Source organism: Perca flavescens, chromosome 8 (assembly GCF_004354835.1).
Source record: "Perca flavescens isolate YP-PL-M2 chromosome 8, PFLA_1.0, whole genome shotgun sequence".
In the NCBI taxonomy this organism is placed as follows: domain Eukaryota; kingdom Metazoa; phylum Chordata; class Actinopteri; order Perciformes; family Percidae; genus Perca; species Perca flavescens.
The window spans coordinates 30,943,812-30,962,616 of record NC_041338.1 but is presented as its reverse complement, the minus strand read 5'-3'; the positions used below and the strand labels follow the sequence as shown (position 1 = coordinate 30,962,616).

The 18,805-nt window shown below is 37.4% G+C and overlaps 1 protein-coding gene across 1 annotated transcript in view; it reads left to right on the top strand.

Moving 5' to 3' along the window:
• Positions 1-18,805, top strand: part of LOC114560033 (alpha-1,3-mannosyl-glycoprotein 4-beta-N-acetylglucosaminyltransferase C) — a 45,959-nt gene that overhangs the window by 446 nt on the left and 26,708 nt on the right. The window contains exon 2 of the mRNA XM_028585164.1: positions 18,441-18,524. Coding sequence (XP_028440965.1) covers positions 18,497-18,524 — 28 coding nt within the window. The 5' untranslated portion in view covers positions 18,441-18,496. The remainder of the gene's footprint in view (positions 1-18,440; positions 18,525-18,805) is intronic.

The following is an 18,805-nucleotide window of genomic DNA, read 5'->3' as shown; positions in this document are numbered from 1 at the left end:
AGGGCTGTATCGGACTTTTTAATCAAAATTGAATTATTCATGATTTTTGAATATCAGTTAATGATATATATGATATATATCATGATGTTATACATTTGTTTTAAAAGCAACTATTGCAGATTAAATATTTCAAAAACTTAGATAAAGTACACAGTAGTACACAGGAGTAACCACTTTGCCAGCTGATAAGCAAATCTAAGATGCCCAAGATCTCAGAACTACAGAAAAACCCCTTTTAATTCCAAGTCCAAGCTTTAGTGATCTATTATCAGACACGGCAGTTTAATTTACCCACATTTTGCAAATACAAACTAAGTTCTTTGAAATGTTCTACCCCACTTTATCCCCTGAAGGAGTACTTCACGTCAGTGTCAATATATAGACATCTTTCACAGCCTTGAAACTGCTGTCGGAATTTCAAATTCAGTCAAACCCTTTTCAAAAACATCAAATCATTTAAAGTGAAAAATATGAAATAATCATAGTGTAAACCAATGGTTCCCTAACTTTTGTCCCTTAATACAGTGTCTATTTGTAACCCATTATCACCGGAACATATTTTTCTCAGTAATTCATTTATCCATCCATCCATCCATCCATCCATCCATCCATCCATCCATCCATCCAGGATACCTGCTGCGGCATTGTCTGCAGACATCATTCATCCAGGACCATTCACTTCTCCTTCTCCTCCTCTGCGGTGCTGATTTAACTCCATGACACCATGTCCTTGTTTGCTTTTGTGCCAGTCTTTTGGATCACACCACTGTTTTACATTCTTAGCATGAGATATTAAAGCTAATTGTCCTCCATTTGCTGCCACTCATAATTACCCCAAGTGACATAATCCATGGTAGTAAACATATAACTACTGTTTTGGTTTAGTTGGATGTATTTTTGTTGATTTCATAATCAGCGCTGCATCATATTCCTTGTCATTCACCTGTCACCCACATAAAGAACCAAAGTTAATGATATATATGATATATATCATGCTGTTATATATTTTATAATTGCAAAAGGGTTCTCGACTGTTGTAGAAAGAAGTGGCTGATCTGTAATGCAATATCTACATTGCCCATTATCAGCAACCAATCATCCAATGTTCCAAAGGCCCATTCGGTTTACTAATCTGATATCATTTTAAAAGGCTAACTGTGTTAGGGTTCAGTGAAGTTGAGGACCCAAAGGCAGAGAGCAGGCAGGCGGGAGAAAGTTTAATGTGGAGAAACACAAAAGTCCAGATAACAAACCAGCAGGAATCCAAATTAGCAAAAAATAACACAAGGAGTAAAAACTGAGGTAGTCCAAAAAATGCAAAAAGGGAAAACAGAGCTGGAGAACAAAACCAGAGCACAGAGACCGCATGGAGAACTAATACAAAACTAAGAGACAGGAGATGAAAAAATACCAGGAACACTAGGACTAATACACAGGACTATAAATTGGAAACAAGACACACAATGATCTGACACTGGACAAGGGGAACACCAAGACTAAATACAGAGGATAATGAGATAACACAAGACAGGTGACACAAGGGCTGTGAAACAGCTGAAATTCATCAGGTAATACTTTAGGTAATAGGAAATACAGAGTAATCAAACAAGGTGGGAAAACACAAGACAGGAAGTAAAACCAGACTATCAAAATAAAACAGGAAACTGAGCAAAATAGAAAACAGAAAACAGACTACCAAAATAAGACAAAACACCAAAATCATAACAAACTGAGAAAACATTGGAGAACCCTTTTGCAATTATGTAAGCACATAATGTAATCTGAAAACTGCTGCCCTGGTTAAAAAAACAATGCAACTGATCTCAGCTGGTATTCTGTCTATAAAGGAGTGGAATGGAAATTTCTAAGTGACCCCAAACTTTTGACTGGTAGTGTATATAAAATGTCTCAAAAACATGTTGCCTTAAAAACTCAGTTGTCACATCCTTTGTTAGCTTGAACAACTACAACAATGAAAAATGACCAAATAAATGTAATAACACTGTGAATCACTGATATAATGAATTTTAACTCGCTGACTTTCCCCCTAGCTGTTGCTCTAGACGGATCTGTATCCAGAGTTTCAGGGGCCATTCACACCGTTGTCTGAATTCTAATTCTGCACCCAAAAATCTAACCAAACACTCAAAAGCTCCCACTCTATTTTCACAACAATAAATAATCGGGACAGATGAAAAATTACGGCGAGGGGAATCAATTCCAATTCAAAGTTTCTGACAATCTAATGGATTGAGCTCAGGTTCGGCCATGGTGGGGATGTAAAGTGCTGCCGGCCGCCGGAAAGGCAAAATCTCAACTGCTGCTCTGATCCACTATGTTCCCTCTCTGATTGGAAATCTCATGATGTATGGAGGAGATGAGGGAAAGTATTGACTTTTTTTCACCTCGTACAATCATCGCTCTCATTGCATACCTCAAGGTTTCGTATTAATCATTCATTGCATCTGGAATTAATGCTATTTTCAGAGGTCTTTACTTAACCAAAGCCACAAAGTAAAAGTCCTGCATTTAAAATCTACTTAAGTACATAAGTATTATCTGCTAAATGTACTTAAAATATTAAAGGTTTACAAAATAGGCCCTTGTAACATATATATTACTTTATCTTACATTAGTAGATTGTTAATACTGATGCAATAATGTGTAAGCAGCACATTTACTGTTGTAGCTAGTCAAGGTTGAGCTAACTTGAACTATTTTATAGTTTGGTCAGTGGTTCCCAGGTTGGGCCCCCTCCAAAGATCACAAGATAAGTCTGAGTGGTTGGACTGAAGAAAAGTTCTGCTACACAAATCTATATTCATTTTTTTAAACATTCTCTAATCTTTGATTTTTTTTAATTAAGTTTTGGGGAGTTGTACCTCTCGGGTGCCTCAAACAGTTTATTAAAATCAAACCAGACATTTAAATGGGAAATATCTCTTTGGTGGAGCTGCTAACGATTTAAACTGTAGACATCTGAAATATGTCAAGGAACTACAACCAGATACCATCCAAACTGTTTGGGAACCACTCGTTTAATCGTATATGCTTAACTGAAAAGTTAAGCTGTCAGATAAATGTAGTGGAGTAAAAAGTACAAAGTAGCATAACATGGAAATGCTCAAGTAAAAGTACTTTATGGTCCCATATTGTAAAAGTGAGATTTCCTTGTCTTTTTTTATTATAAAGTAGGTTGCGGTGCTAAAAGAAAATGCACCCAGCCCGTATTCAGAAACTGTACCTTTAAATGAGCCGTCAGGACTTCCGTACAGTTGTGATGTCATAACTTTACTATATTTAGGTAGAAAGTGCCACTGGAACCTGAAAATGAGCATAATATGAGACCTTTATAATTATACTCAGATATTTCCATCATTTTTGTATATGAAAGAAAGAGCAAACTGTGAACAAAGTGTCTTTGAAAACTCAAAATCACTCAGCGATGTCATAAATCAGACGAAAACATTCGATTGGACTTGGTCATGTGTGTTTGTAACTGTGGCTGTTACTCATTCTATATCTGTCTGCAAGGCTTGACATGCACCAAGTTATAGTCATGGTCTAAACTTTGTTTGGCAGCTAAATATGATAGGATCTTATTTTTAATGAGTTCCAGATGGAGGAAATAGTAATTTGCATCAGTTATCAGCTGGATAAGACGAGGCTGTGGAACTGCAAAAGAAATTCAATCTCTTTCTCACTCCTGACCCTCCTTCCCATCTCCTGTATTTGTGATTGTCAAAGTGTCATCTGTCGACCTCAAAATGCTCTCAGAGCAACTTGAACTTTTAAAACAGTTCATTAAGATTTGTTCTGACACATTTACCGCTGATTTCTCAGGCAGGAAATCCATATTCATATTTCAGAGAGAAGAAGGTCATGCAGCGCAACGCCAAGAGACCAGTCACCCATGGATGTCTTTGAGCAGGACTTTGCGTCGCCTCATCAATTTTTAATTGATTTATTCATCTATTCATGAATTAGCTTAGCTTGTCTCCAAAGCACACCTGCATATCTAAAGTACACACCAGTCCCCTGATGTATAATTGCATTTCCTTGGTGTATCAATAGTCAGCTGAATGTCACTCATAATCATGGCTGCTAATGGTTCCACGTTATTTGCTGCTCAGAGAAGCTGAAGGGAAATTTTTGCTTAATGAAGTCGTTCCCAAGAGAAGTTGTTTGAAATTAGAATCAACACCTAAGTTCCCAAGACAAAATACAGTAAATAATGGCTTAACTCAGGCATGTGGAGAATATCGAGGCATTGATGCGTCTGTTGTTTTCTGTTTGGGTGGACTGAACATTGACAGTTGCAGTAGGTACTGATATAATCACTGTGTTAACTCTCACTGCATTATTTCCCCTACATCGATAATACTGTAGTTCTTGGTACCCAGCAGTGCTCTCTCAATAATAGTTCAGTGTGCTGCTATTCATAGTTTTCACGTGACGTCACAGCACTATCAGAACGCCCACCTGAAGGGCAAAAAGAAGCTGCCCTCCACTGTCTGTGAACGAGTCAGCTCTACTTTTACCACACTGTAGCTAAAATATCAGATAGTTGTTGTTCAATTGGATGCGCAAACCGAAGAGAGACAAGCCTGGGTTGAGTTTCTACAAAATCACATCTCAGAACAAAAACCAAGAGAGGACGATATTGTGCAATTTGTACGTGTCGCACTATTGAACTAACGTTAACGTTACACTAGTCTCGCTTTGCCAGACCATCCACACGCTGCGGAGCAAAGGAGGGTCTGGCTAGTCCACACAGCATTCCAGGATGGGAGAAAAAGGTGCTCTGGTTTGTTGGCATTTCTTTAAACCAATCACAATCGTTATGGGTGGCGCTAAACTCCGCACAGAGCCGCTGGAAAATAGTTGTGTGAGAAAACTCAGATAGTCTAGCTAGCTGTCTGGATTTATCCTGCAGAGATCTGAGGAGCAGTCAACCATAATCCTCATAAATCCACAGAGTTAAAATTCCAACAAAGAAAGCGGAAGGTAACGGACATCGGCGAAAATACATGCATCCGGCGGAATTTCCTGCTGCACCGAAGTAATCCCGGAAGTGGAACATGAAGGATATAGACTAACGTTACACTGACACTAAACTGACCACCAATGCAACTAACTACTGCAGTCATGCTAACTGTATCCCATCTCCATGGCCAAACCAGTTTATTTCATTTAAATACTTTTACTCTGTTCCCTGACTCTGCCCTCTGCTCTGCCGGTCCTGGCTTCTACACAATATATATTGCAAAAATATTTAGGCCTACATAAATACAAGAAAAATTAGTACTGAAAGTATTTTTTTTTTGTAGAAAAAGTAGCTTCTGTATCTTTGTGTAACCTCTGTTGATATAATTTTTGCAGACATTTTAACTTTCTTTAATTTTTTTCTTACTACTACTTAAGGCTGGCATGCAACCACAGGCTTTGAATTATTTATTCTCAATATAGTGTACACTTAAAGTGAACTTTTTTAGGTGGCTAAAATACGTTTACCAAAAACGTATTTACGAGCAGTGAACCTCAGACCCACTGAGGTTCAGTGCTCGTAAATACGTTTACTTTCCCCCCTCATCCAGCTGTGGACAGGAGATTCAGTCATAAATCTGCTGTGGATATTTATCATGTGTCCACAGAAGATGAATCCTAATGATTTATCCGACTCTTCCTTTTCTGTTATCTACTGTTGTGTTACCTGGAAGAGTTTCTGGGCCTAGAAACCATCCCTGTAATATTTTGTATTTATTATGAACCTCAGTGATACAGCTTACTTAGTACTGGTAATAGTTTCTAGTTATTTTTCACTCTGTAACTTGCCCCAAAGTATTGCAGCGTTGTTTTGCTCATTTAAGTCATTTCATTTTATTTATTCATGAGGGACAACACCATTTAATTAACATATCCATAAATGTGCCAGTGTGCCACAAATTTTCAACCAATGAAGTGACAAGTAAAGAAATATAAACACAAGATAGTAAGATGCTCAAATGGCAACAATAGCAACACAATGATTATGCTCCTGATAGTGTACATATGCAGAATAACAGGAAGCGGCAAAACAGTGAATATAATAACAACATTTAGTAGCCATGCAATTGAGTACTGAGTATAATATTAACATGAAATGTCAACAATACAGTACTTTTAATCTTAAAATGTTAATAGAAATAGTTAGTAAGTGAGTAAAACGGTAAAATCACACACTAAACATGTAAACCATGCAGCACAAATTCATAGGACATGTTGTATATAATATAAAATATATAAAGAAATATGATAATACCACATTGTTAATAGAAATGCAGATACACCCTTGTATACACAAAGCAGACCATCAACAAGCATAGGACATTGGACAAGATAGCAGAATAATAATAATGAAAATATATTTTGTGCATTAAGGGGGTCATAAGAGTTATAGCACTTTAACATTTTTATTTCACTTCAGAAACATACCGGAGCATTAAAGCTCATATGAAACATATTGTAATATAATGAAAACAAAAACAACAGTACAAAAATGCTCAGCATTGTCACTTAACTTAAGTAAAGTGACAATCTAAAGTTTATGACTAATGTAAAATCACAGTTTTGAATTACAGTTTAATAATGTGTTAACAGCCATGAAGTGGTTTTGCAAATTAACTGCATATTAAATTCACTACAATTGAATACATTACTGCTGATATTTTTCTATACCATACCTTTGTTCATTGTTGTTATTACTGCCGGGTTTCAACTCATTATGATAATCAACTAGCAGTGACCTAAATGTGCTTTAGATGCATAATCCATCTCAGTTTGTCGCAGCTGCACATTATTGCATGGTAATTGTGTTGTGGTTGCAGGGTGGGATGTTTTTTCTTCAAGAACACTCTGACATCTGAGATTTGAGTTGATATTTTACAGCGTTTACAAATTCGTTGTATCTTCTAGGTTTGATTTTCTCACACTACAGCCCATTAACGCGATGCATTGCTGCAGGTGAATCAAATATTAGCTGGCAGGCTATCCTTGAGTGCATCACCAAAGGCAATGTTCAAATAGTTTGAGCTAGCAGCAAGAAAACAGCTTAAAGTGAGTCTTGAAAAATCTATAATGTCAAGTTCTTTTTTATTTAAGATTATTTTGGGCTTTTATCACCTTTTATAATGGTAGCTAGAGAAACGGGTAAGTGAGGAGAGAGACACATAGGGTGGAAGACATGCAGCAATTGGCCCGTGTCTTTAGGTGATTGTTCTAAATACTGGAAATTAATAGAAACAAGTGGCTGTTTAGAAGTTTGGAAATAAATTTAAAAAAAAGGGTATTCTTTAGAAAAACATGTAGTAAACATGATAGTTAAAATACCTCCTTCATCCCTGGAACTAACTGTGCTTTAAGGGAAATGATAAATATGAATCTTTAAAATATATATGAAAGCTGCTAGAAGTAAAAAAGAATTGTACAATAACAGTTTTATTAAAATATTTATGAAGGTCCAGCTTCCGCCGAGATTGAAAATGTTTGTTTGATATCTGTCCTCCATGTTTTATTTTCAGGATAAATAGTACATTACATACAGTACATACATAATAAAGAACCATGAAGCTACGCATGTTGAATCTCATGACTAAAAAATAAAGATTATGTAATGCTATGATTCCATACCAAACTCTGGATCTCCACCAGGGAAATCTAGCACCAAATCTCAACCAATTTGTAATTTGATTTTCTCGAGGCTAATAAACAGACCAGTGAACAGAGCGTCAAACACCCAGAAATAAAAACTAACAAGGAGGACAATAAGATGATTTAGGGCTGGGCGATATGGAGAAAATCAAATATCACGATATTTTTTACCAAATACCTCAATATCGATACCGCGACGATATTGTAGTGTTGACTATTGGTGCTTTCACAAAATATTTACACAATGAGATTTTTGATAAATAATCATCAGTAATGTGGATATAATGACTAAGTGGGTAAAGGCAAATAACAGTTACAACAGTCTGATAAGTTCAGAAAATGACATCACTACTGTAATGCAGCCTTTAAAACCAGGAAAAGACAACACTTATGCCATATTACGATATTATAATATCCAAAATCTAAGACAATATCTAGTCTCATATCACGATATCAAACTAATATTGATATATTTCCCAGCTCTAAGATGATTCCTGATTACAACACACTGTAGTTCCCAATAAGAGCAGGACAGATGTTCCAGCCTTCCTGTCCATATCAAAGCTGCTGCACTTGAATTTGGCTAATGCTTACAGGAGTATTGTAACAGCAGGGACTCTGTGTTGATGCGTGGTGTTACACGGTGTGATCTGAATGATTTAGGACCTTACATTCTAAAACAGCTGCAGCACATTTTCAGATACCCAAACATGACAACACCGAGAGCATTTCACGCCTTCAACTTGAGCACATCTCTGTTTTTCATGCCAAATTAAAACGAATATCACATGAGGAAATGGCAGCTTGGAGAATATATGTAATCTACATTTTAAGGGGCTTGAAGGCTAATTATAATTGCAAATTGGCAACTTGACTCCTGGCCCTCTTTCGGCACAGACCCAGTTTGAACAGATCATTAAAGGTTACACTCAATATTTACAATTCTCAGATCTTCTCAGTGAGGGCTGTTTGGTGTTTTTAACTTATATTTCTTGATATCTGTATCATATAGTGTAGTAACAGTGTAATATAATTAATATAATAATATAATTTTAAATTAATTTTTTTTTTTAAATAAATGTCTTTAACTATAAATACGTTACATTAAAAAAAACAGCAGGTATTTATGTTATAGAAATAATAGACAAAAAATATGATATTTGAGATAGAGAGGGTCAGACTTTACATTTTTTTTTAAACTATTGAGAGAAAAGTTCAAATCCCACCTACATTCTAACATCTGCACACATTACCAATCGCTGTGGAGAAAAAATTTTCAGAAGCTGTGTGTGTGTGTGTGTGTGTGTGTGTGTGTGTGTGTGTGTGTGTGTGTGTGTGTGTGTGTGTGAGAGTGAGATTGTGGGAAGAGTAGGGGGGGTTAAAGAGAGGAATAGAGAGGTAAGAGGCTGCAGATACACTCTGTTTGTGACACCTTGTGGTGGAGAGTGAGGGGGTGGCAGAGATGGAGAGAAAGGGGGGCACCACTGGATAGAGAAAAGAGAGAGAAAGAGAGAGATAGAGAGAGAGAGAGAGAGAGATCAAAGGAAAGGAAGAGACAGAGGAGGAGGGACGAGGATGAGAGATAGCAGCTCTGCAGTGAGCACCCTGCCTGCCTTTGCGACGAGTGTTTACTCCACTTTTCCTGGGAGCCGGTTATCTTCCATCTGTGTGAGTCATGGAAGTGATTTAGGTGAGTGGAGTGTTGCGGAGCGGCAGCAGAAAGCCACAGATCTGTTTGTGTATCTGCGACGTGGGCAGGTAAGCTCGCTCAGCATCTCTCTCTGGGTGTAAATTTCACTGTTGTATCTTCCTGTCTCCTGTGAGGAGAAGCAAACAACTTCTGCAGAGTTTGGGTCTTGTTTAATTTGTCTCTCCTCTCACCAATACACCCCTTTAATGCACTCAATTCTAGTTTGTGCTGATGCAGGCTGTAGAGTGGGACTGTGTGAAACGTGAAAGGCGTGCTGTGGCTTCTCTCTGACAGTCTGAGCAGCATTTAGTGTCTCAGTATTGACAGCTGGGCTCAGTGGAGCTGAGGGTTGGAAGAGGATGAGAAGGGAGAAGAGTGAAATCTCTGCTTGAGGGACCATGAGGGTAAGAGCATCAGCTGATGATGATCCCAATCTGTACGAGAGCAGAGAAAAAGGAAAAGATAATCCTGCACAAATAAGGCTTGGCTGCTTGTCAGATTTTACTCTGTATTTTTTTTTCTGGTTTTGTAACACAGTGGAGTTAAAATGTGTGCATCTTGAAAACCCACATTGGCACAAGAGCTGGATCTTTTCCCTGGGCATCCCTTTACGTCCAGGCTGACTGAGTCCGTGGTTTTTTCGGAGGTGTAGAAGGCAGGTGATCAGAGATTTGTGGCTCAGCCCTCCTGAGTGACAGCTGAGCTCTATCACAGCTTTCATCATGACTCAAGCTGGTAAACTCAGCTCAGCTTGTAACCCAAATCCCCGTCCTCTCAGAGATGTGGGAATAACCTGCCTTCATCTCACGGCTGGATTAGAGTGATTGACTGCCGCTCCCCGTCAGAGTGACTGTGTTTGTGTGGGGTTTGACCTATAATGGCACCTAATGGCATCATATGTCATTTCCAAGAGGACACTGTCAAACGGACACTGTCGCCAGCCACATCCAGTTGTAATATGGCAGCTGTTATTAATGCTAGCTCTCCTCATGACCCCCATCAAAACTACTACTGGCAGAGATGCTGGACAAGAATTAATGGACCCTTTAAAATTAGAAATTACATTTATCTTGGGCTGGATTTATCGTTAGCGAGCACCTCCATCACTCTCTCTCTCCGTAAAGGACAACTTCAGAGGATAGTTTTGTCTTTGTTGGCTGGCCCACAACAGGTCCTCAACACAGTTTGAGTTGAGTTGATTGAATTTACAAAATATCAGGGTCTTCTCCCTCATATCAGTCTTTAGCCCCTTTCTCCACATCCCTGTTAGAAATCCTTGTCATTGATTTGTCTGCTTGTCTTTACTTACATCCCCTCTGTTGTGATTGCTATAGATTAGACATGGGGAATCAATAGAGGAAAATGGCTTTTACCTGGATTTACCTCATGTATGTGCTTTGTGGAAAGAGAAAGTGTCCTTGATGTGTTTTTAGATTATTTTCTTGCTAAGCTGCCTTGGACTCAACAATCATAATCACCTATCTTTAAATTCAAGACATTATATTCAAGTTTCAGTACTGCCGCTGGGTGAAATAGCTCACAGTGAAAGATCAATAAACAGGCAGAAACAATGTGAGGGCAAAGCAATACAGCTATTAAACCCATTTAACAACTTGTGTGCAGCATGTATGCTTACAAATCAGTGTTATCTTGTCAATATCAAAACTATCGAGCAAGCACAGCATGCAGGGACAAAAAAATAAACTGGGGCATGCAATCCTAAAATCTGTTCTCACTGTTTTCTCTCTATAGACCATTGATTATGAGAAAAAGAAGCCACTTTACTCGCTAAAATTTGGTGGCGCAAATCCTCTTGTGGGTGCAACATCTGAAATGCAAACAGGAGTCTCAAGATTTGCTTTGTGTTTTTAGATCTGTCCCTGTGTGTTTTCAAACCATGACATCCTAGAAATGATGTTTATTACTACAAAGGCTACACAGATCTGATATGACGGATTGATACTGGCACTAATACTGACATTAATAAATGGGATCGGGTATCGGACATGACATGACCAATGCACATTAAATAGTTTCTTTGTCAATGTCATTACACAATTAAATGTTTCTGCTGTCAGTTACAGAAATTCAGTGACAGTGGCCTCCCAACTCATTTTATGGCACCACAGATATCTCTGTCCTAATGTTACTTGTTATATAAATGATGAGGTGCACAGATTTTGAATTTGGTCTACAAATAAACATCTACATCATAATCCGTATCAGGAGAGAAAAAGCTGGATCATTGCATCTTTACATACCATTAATGTGCAATATTTGCAATTCGAGAAGAACTTAAAGTGAACAAATAGGTTATGCACACATAAAACGATGGATTGGAAAGTTTGTAAGTACACCAGAAGTTTATGTAAATAACACTTGCCTGTTGGCTTCTGCTCTCTGCTGTTGCTGCTGCTACTGCTACTGCAGTAAGACGAGTGCTTAGGGCCGTCTACAAATTACAACACTGAAAAGAGATACTGAGAACTATATTCTCAGAAGGTGAAGTTACTCTCTGCTCCTCACCATGGGGCTGCGAGCAAATCACTTCGCCCAAGTAGTGGGTAGGACTAACAGGAGTCTCAAGATTTGCTTTGTGTTTTTAGATCTGTCCCTGTGTGTTTTCAAAGCTATGTTATGCTATGCTATGTTTAAAGTGCTTCGCCTTCTGAGAATATAGTTCCCTGTTTTTTAAAGGCCTAAAACATATTTGACTGTTTAAACCCAGTGAGGAGCTACAGCAGAGTGGTTTGAACTGTCTGTGATGTTTTGTGCAGATTTAAAACTTTAGAAGAAAAACTTAATTTCTACAAAACAGCAACTGTAGCCTTTAACAGTGCTGTCATAAGGCTAAGCTGCTTAACAGACAGAAAAAGCTATTTGGGTTTGCACTTGACAGCACTAATCTGGTCCCGAAAATAAATCTACTTATAATTTTGGAATATTATGAAAAAAATGATAATCTTCAGTTAATATAGTATCATAATTGATATTACTGATGTTTGGAAAAATGTTGAATGGATTCATTCCCGTGGTGTGTTCCTCCTCCACACTGAAGGTTAAACCTTTAGACGATATCAAACGATGATATATGATAATATCAGATATGAGAAGAGGTGGGTGTCCATGTCTAATGATTTAAATGTCCGCTCTCACCTCTGTTGGCAAAAGTAATAATGACAAAGTCATGTGGTGCTGGAATAGGAAGAGTGGACCAGTACCAACAGACAGAAACGTACCATCCAGCTGACTGAGGAGGAGACAATCAAATGTTCAGCAGCTAAAGCTCAAGTGACTGTAGAAGAGATTTTCTTTATTATTATTCAGAAAATTTGCTATGTTTAAAGTCAGAGTTAAATGGTGGTTTAGAGCATTTTGCTTCCAGACTGTGGAGCTGTTGAAACAGGATGTCAGAGCTTTAATAGCATAACTTATGGAATATTGGTTTAGATAGGGAAAAGCTGTTTTATGTTTTAAGTAGTATCAGAGGGGTTAGAGAGACTTTTTTAAAATTAATTATTGGATTTTTATGAAATCCCAGAAAAAAAAACTACTGAGCTCCTGATATAGGCATACACATATATTTGTAGAATAAATATTCATTGTTTAATTAAACCTTTTACCACCCACTGTTCACCTTCAGACACTTGCACTTTGTAAAACTTGATTGGAAAAGTTACATGAATATGAGCATGTGATGTAATCATTGTATAGATGTATTGGGCTCATTCCCCAAAATAACAAATTGTTGTAAAATGAATTCAGTTACAATACACGGCAGAGTATGGAATTGCATTGCATTGACCAAAGTTAACAAATTTGGAGACCTTACCTTGTAATAATGACATCTGGATCTCATAATTATGACTTTGTTTTGACGTTTTTTGACAATTGCTAGATCCAAATGTCATCATTTCAAGATTAGGTCTTCAATTTATTTATTTTTTAGTGAATGCAATACACGTTGGTTGCAGAGTGTGCAATGGAAACCTTAAAAATATGGTGTCTCATTAACTTGAAAGCTAAACATAGCAATCCAATACTAATATAAGTTATTGCACAGGGTTAAATAAATATATTTTTTAAATTTTAGTCGGCTGACAAACGGGTTAAATTACGAAATAAAAATGTAAAAACATATTCATTAATACTGTGTTAAAATGATACTAGTACAGAAGTATTAGCTACAAAAGTAAAAGTACTCATGCATGCCGAATAGCTCCTGTCAGTATTATATTACAATATTGGATTATTATTAATGTTGCATTACTGTTAAAGCAGCATCTTAATGTTGAACCTGGTCATTATAAAGTTAATGTAACTACTTAATTATGGGAAATTTAATCAATAACAATGCATCATATTTTATATTTTGTATGTCAAATCTAAATCTATAATATAATTAGTGACTATAGCTGTCAAAAGAAGTAGCTGCAGTAAAAAGTACAATATTTTGCTATGAAATCATCAAGTCAAGTAGAATTAGAGAAGTAGTAAGTAGTAGGAAAGTACTAAAGTAACATACAATTACTTGAAAAAAGTACTTGCGTTGCATCACTGCTACTGCTAATAATTATCAGTAATACTACTACTAATAATAATAATATTAATATTAATCATAATCATTGTAATCTTAATCTATTTCAAGAAGACGCACATAGCTGCCAGAAAAGAATCGCCACAAAACAATGTAAGAGTCAACACAAATTCATCTAAATAAATAATGAGTAATATTACAGCACATAATGAGCAGTAACCCAATCAGTCACTTAACAGTTCAGTAATCACTAAGTGTGTCATCAATTTGGAGCCATAAGGACGATCAGATGGGAGTTTATCAATCCTGCATTTATATCAGCAACCTGGTGAACTGTGAAGAGCACACGAGTTAAATTCCCAACACATGCTCTGTGCTGAGCTTACGACAGCGATTCAGATCAGGGATTATTTTACTAATTAGCGGGGATATGCTCCTCTACTTTGACACAAACTGAAGCCCGTCAGTGATTGGATCAGATAAGCGTTTGACATTCAGAGCTCGCTTTTACCTTGTTTTGCAAATCCCAGAGAGGATTTCATCACAGACTGCTGCCCGCCTGCTAGTGAGCTCTCAACTTCAGTTTTATTCTTTTCCATTTTTACCTTGCAGTTGTTCTGTGCTTCAGCAGTGTTGGTCCTACTGTGGTTATGGTTCAATGTCGCCATCCTTTTGTTTTCCACTGGAATACTGTTCAGTAAAACATGGGTGTGATGTCCATGCTTGCTCTTCATTTGGGATGTAGCTGTAGCTGCAGTGTGATAAGCCTCCAAGTGTCCACCAAGTGACAGTTGCTTGTCCATGCGAAAAATGTAAGTTCTAAAAGCTTGGTGACGTAGTGGCTAGTTGGTGAGTTACTGTAGCTGGTTAGCTAATTGCTAACTTGGTAGCCAGCTCTCTATTTTCTCTCATCTCTGCTATCGCTGCCTGTGATTTTTCCCAGTAATGTCGCCACAGACAACCAAATGCAAGCCAGAGTACAGTTTTCAACAGTGCGCCATAGGCTCAATCACCATTGTGTTACCTCATTCGTCGATAGGTAGTGACTTAACAGACATTTATTTAAAGGAAAATCTTTGAGATTATGTCCATCTTGGACATGTTTATCCAAATCCTCCAAATGAAATGACAAAATGTGTTGTTTGTCCATGCCTTCAATCTAGAATGACACATAGAAGCATTTTCTAACCGCTGAAACATAAATCCTCTTTATGGTGTGACAATGCTATGGTTAAGGTTTGGTTAGGTTTAGGACAGTGGTGTAGTAGTCTACATGATACGCAGGTATACACAGTATACCCACTAAGAAAGCTCCAGGATTTTCATACACCCACTTAAAAATGCCAAATGACATGTAACAACATTATATTTTTGATATATTTTGAATTGTCATCTGTTTTCCTTTGCATAGGCTAAATAAAGGTATTTTCCACCGTAAATTGGTACATTAAAGTGTATCAGAATGCAGGAAATGAAGTCTTTGACGCTCAGAATTTCCCTGTGGGAGGACAACCAGACGCCCAACTTTGATATATCCATTCTGTTCCATATATTTATATAGTACAGTATACCCGCTAAAATACATTAGACTACACCACTGGTTTCTGGAAATGTCATGGTTTGGGTTATTATTACTTTAAGGTTAGAGGAGTTACAGTAATAAACACATGTTTAAAGTTAGGAAACGATTGTGGTTACAGAAAAAAACCAATGTCCACTTTTGTTTAGAAAAGGGAAACTAACAGAGGTATTCTGTTATACTCTTTGCGCCTGTCCTAAATTACTAAAGCCAGTAGCGAAACTAAACACATTGCTGAAACGACGAGTTAAATCAATATACTGAACCCTATGTCTCCCTAACCTGTAAACTGTTGTCCATCATGTGGTGCAGTAAACCATCACAACCTCTACTGCTTCAGGGCCACTTACTGCTGATAGATTTGGAAATGTTTGACCTTACAAGTGTATAAGTTGTGCCTGAATGCACCTTCAGTTTTGCCATCTTTGAAGCTGTTTCCCTCAGCCTTCAAGTTCCATGAAGAAAATTGTTCTTCAAGAGGAGCATCCTTGATACAGTCTTTGAATTGAGCTGTCAGTAAACTGCACACAGCGTCATTCACGTTTAGCTTCCCAGACAGTTTTTTATACCAAAGAGATGAAGGAGGACAAAGCTTTCTGTAGATTGAGTGCTCACTTTTTCGAGATAATTTGGTTTCCACTCCAGAGTTTCAAGCAGATTTAGGAGACAATTTTCTGTCAGTGACTTTACCTGACACCATAGTTTCATTTCGGCAAACTATTGTTTCTGTGAGTAGGTGGGACAATCTGCATTATTTAAGATTCACCTTGGTATTTAGACTCAATAGTCAGCAGAATCTTTACAGTTTCATTGATGACATTCCTCCGAGCAGCCTTTGAAAGTGGACTGAATATGCTGAGATTTCCTACCACTCCAGTGCCTAACTAAACTAAAAAAAAAAACTGTAGTTTCAAATAAACACATTACAGCAGCAGACAGTTTTCCTTTGTCAGCTTCAGCAGGACTGCATACTATTACTAAGTAGATTACATTACACATTTTTTTTTTTGTAAGCTTTGTTCATCATCTTGTGTGTAAGATGATGCAAAATATGAGCTGCTGCTATGTTTAAAGTGTCCCAGCAGGCAGCTACATACAGTAAGCAGCTCCTCCAGTCTTAATAAGCTGACCTTGTGTTCTTTGAAGGTGGCAGGCTGGTCAGATGTCCCCACCTTTGGAAGACCCAGTTTCAGAGTTTCCTGACGGAAACCTTTTGATTATCATGGGTGGCGGTGACAGAAAGGACTGTTATTTGTGTAATTTTCTAACAGAACAGAGTCTCTGCAGCTCACCTCATTCTTGGAACAACTTAAATGTGGAATAAATGAAAATCTAAAGAGATTAAGATAGGAATTGTACTTTAAAACTATTCTTCTTCTATCTGTTGGTGGGGATCCGGTTGTATTTGGTCCCCAGAGAACAGAACAAAGAAAAGGTTTACATGAGCATCCAAACAATATTTTAACACCAGAACCAGATGATACAGTAGATGGGATGTATGATGTTTAATTATAAATAGACTGTATTTAATATTCACTAAACGAAACATAACTTAATTCTAAATTGTGTTTGTGAAATGTGTTTAAAATGTAATTGACATTACTGCATAATATATTGTGATAATGATTGATGGTTTTATCTCTTCTGTGGATGTTAATGTCACATGCTTCCTGTACGTCATGATTTATTTACTAAGTCGGTTTACGTTGCACTTTGTTGCATATTTTGTGTTGTCGAAATAATGACTTTTTCACCTCAGCCAAGTGTAAAAACGTTTTTGCTATATTTTGAGGGATTCTTTTTGAATTTCTGCCGTTGCTACTAAGGTTTTTTATATGCACAAATTGAAAATGTGCATAAAAACAGGTGGATGGAAAGGCGCTCTACAGCCAGGTATCAAACGACCGACCTTCTGAGTAGTGCTGCTCTACGTGCTGGGCCACAGCCGCCCAGCGGACCAGACAAGGTTATCACAACAAAAAAAGTGTCTGCTCCAATCTGACAATATAAGTGGAAAAAAACACTTTTATGAAACAATGTACATCATATGGTATGATCTCAGTCAGAAAATGAGATTTGATTTAAACTTCTGCATGCACGCAAAGGTCCGATAAATACGGTGGCTGAGGAAAAAGAGGGATATGAGAAGCATATTGACTTCAGGAACAAAATTAGAATTGATCTGAAGAGCAGAGGGAAAGATTGTTTACACTTCCTGCAGTGAATTGTTGTGCTGGTAGTCGGAGTAAACCTCTGGCAGAGTCAGCCTCTCATTATTCTTCCAGGCAGGCATGCCGTCCTAAGATTGGAAATGAGAGTGACTTCAGATGGCTTAAAAATCTTAATTGATGAAGCTGAGGTTTGTGTGGAGGTTTTTTTTTTTTTCGGTCTCCTATTCTCTTCTCATCAAAACAGCTTCTTTTAGGTAAATAAAAACAGTCACGGAGAGAGCTGCTGCTGCTCTCAGCCGAGAGAGAAGTTAAACAAACAAAACCATATCTCCTCTTAGAAGGATGAAACTGTGAGACTGAGCACTGTCCTCAGCTAATCCTACACAAAAAACAAAGTCCCATCCAGAAAAGTGCCTTTTTAATATAGATTACATTTTTTAATGGCAGAAATGACATTTGGTCTCTGCGGCAGGAAGGCTTACAGCAGCTAATCATGTATTAACTCACAGATAATGGAACGTTGTACAAATCAAAGAGCTCCACTTAATAGGTTGGTGCAGTGTTAATACAGTATAATCCGAATAATTGAATACCACCTCAATGCTGATACTTTATCAATTAATTGCTAACGTTTTACATTATCCAGCTATTAAATGTGCTTAGTTTATCATGTCAAGTTATTTTTGTCTTTGAGGACCAAAGTGGAAACAATCAAAGTTTATTTTATCCTCTTGGATTAAAACAGATCTTCATTTTTCTTTTCTTTTTTTTTAGGTTTAAGTGAACTGACTGACAAGTGAGAAAACTCTACCTGCTGAGGAAACGGCAAGATGTGTTTGAAAGCCCCAGACAAAGCCAGTAAGTGGACATTAAATTAAGATTTTCTGTGAATAAACTTGATAAAATTCTCAAACCAGTTACAAAAGTGACTAAATAAGGATAAAACTAAGACACAGCGTTGCTTTCCTTTGCTAGCTCAAAGCTAACGTCTGCATGCTAACTTGCTAACAAAGACAATGCTAAAATGCTAAAGTTAAGCAGGAATAATGTTTACCATGTTCACCATCTTAGATGAGTGTGTTAGCATGCTAACATTTTCTAGGGGGCTGATGGGAATGTCATTAGTTTGGGCCAGACTG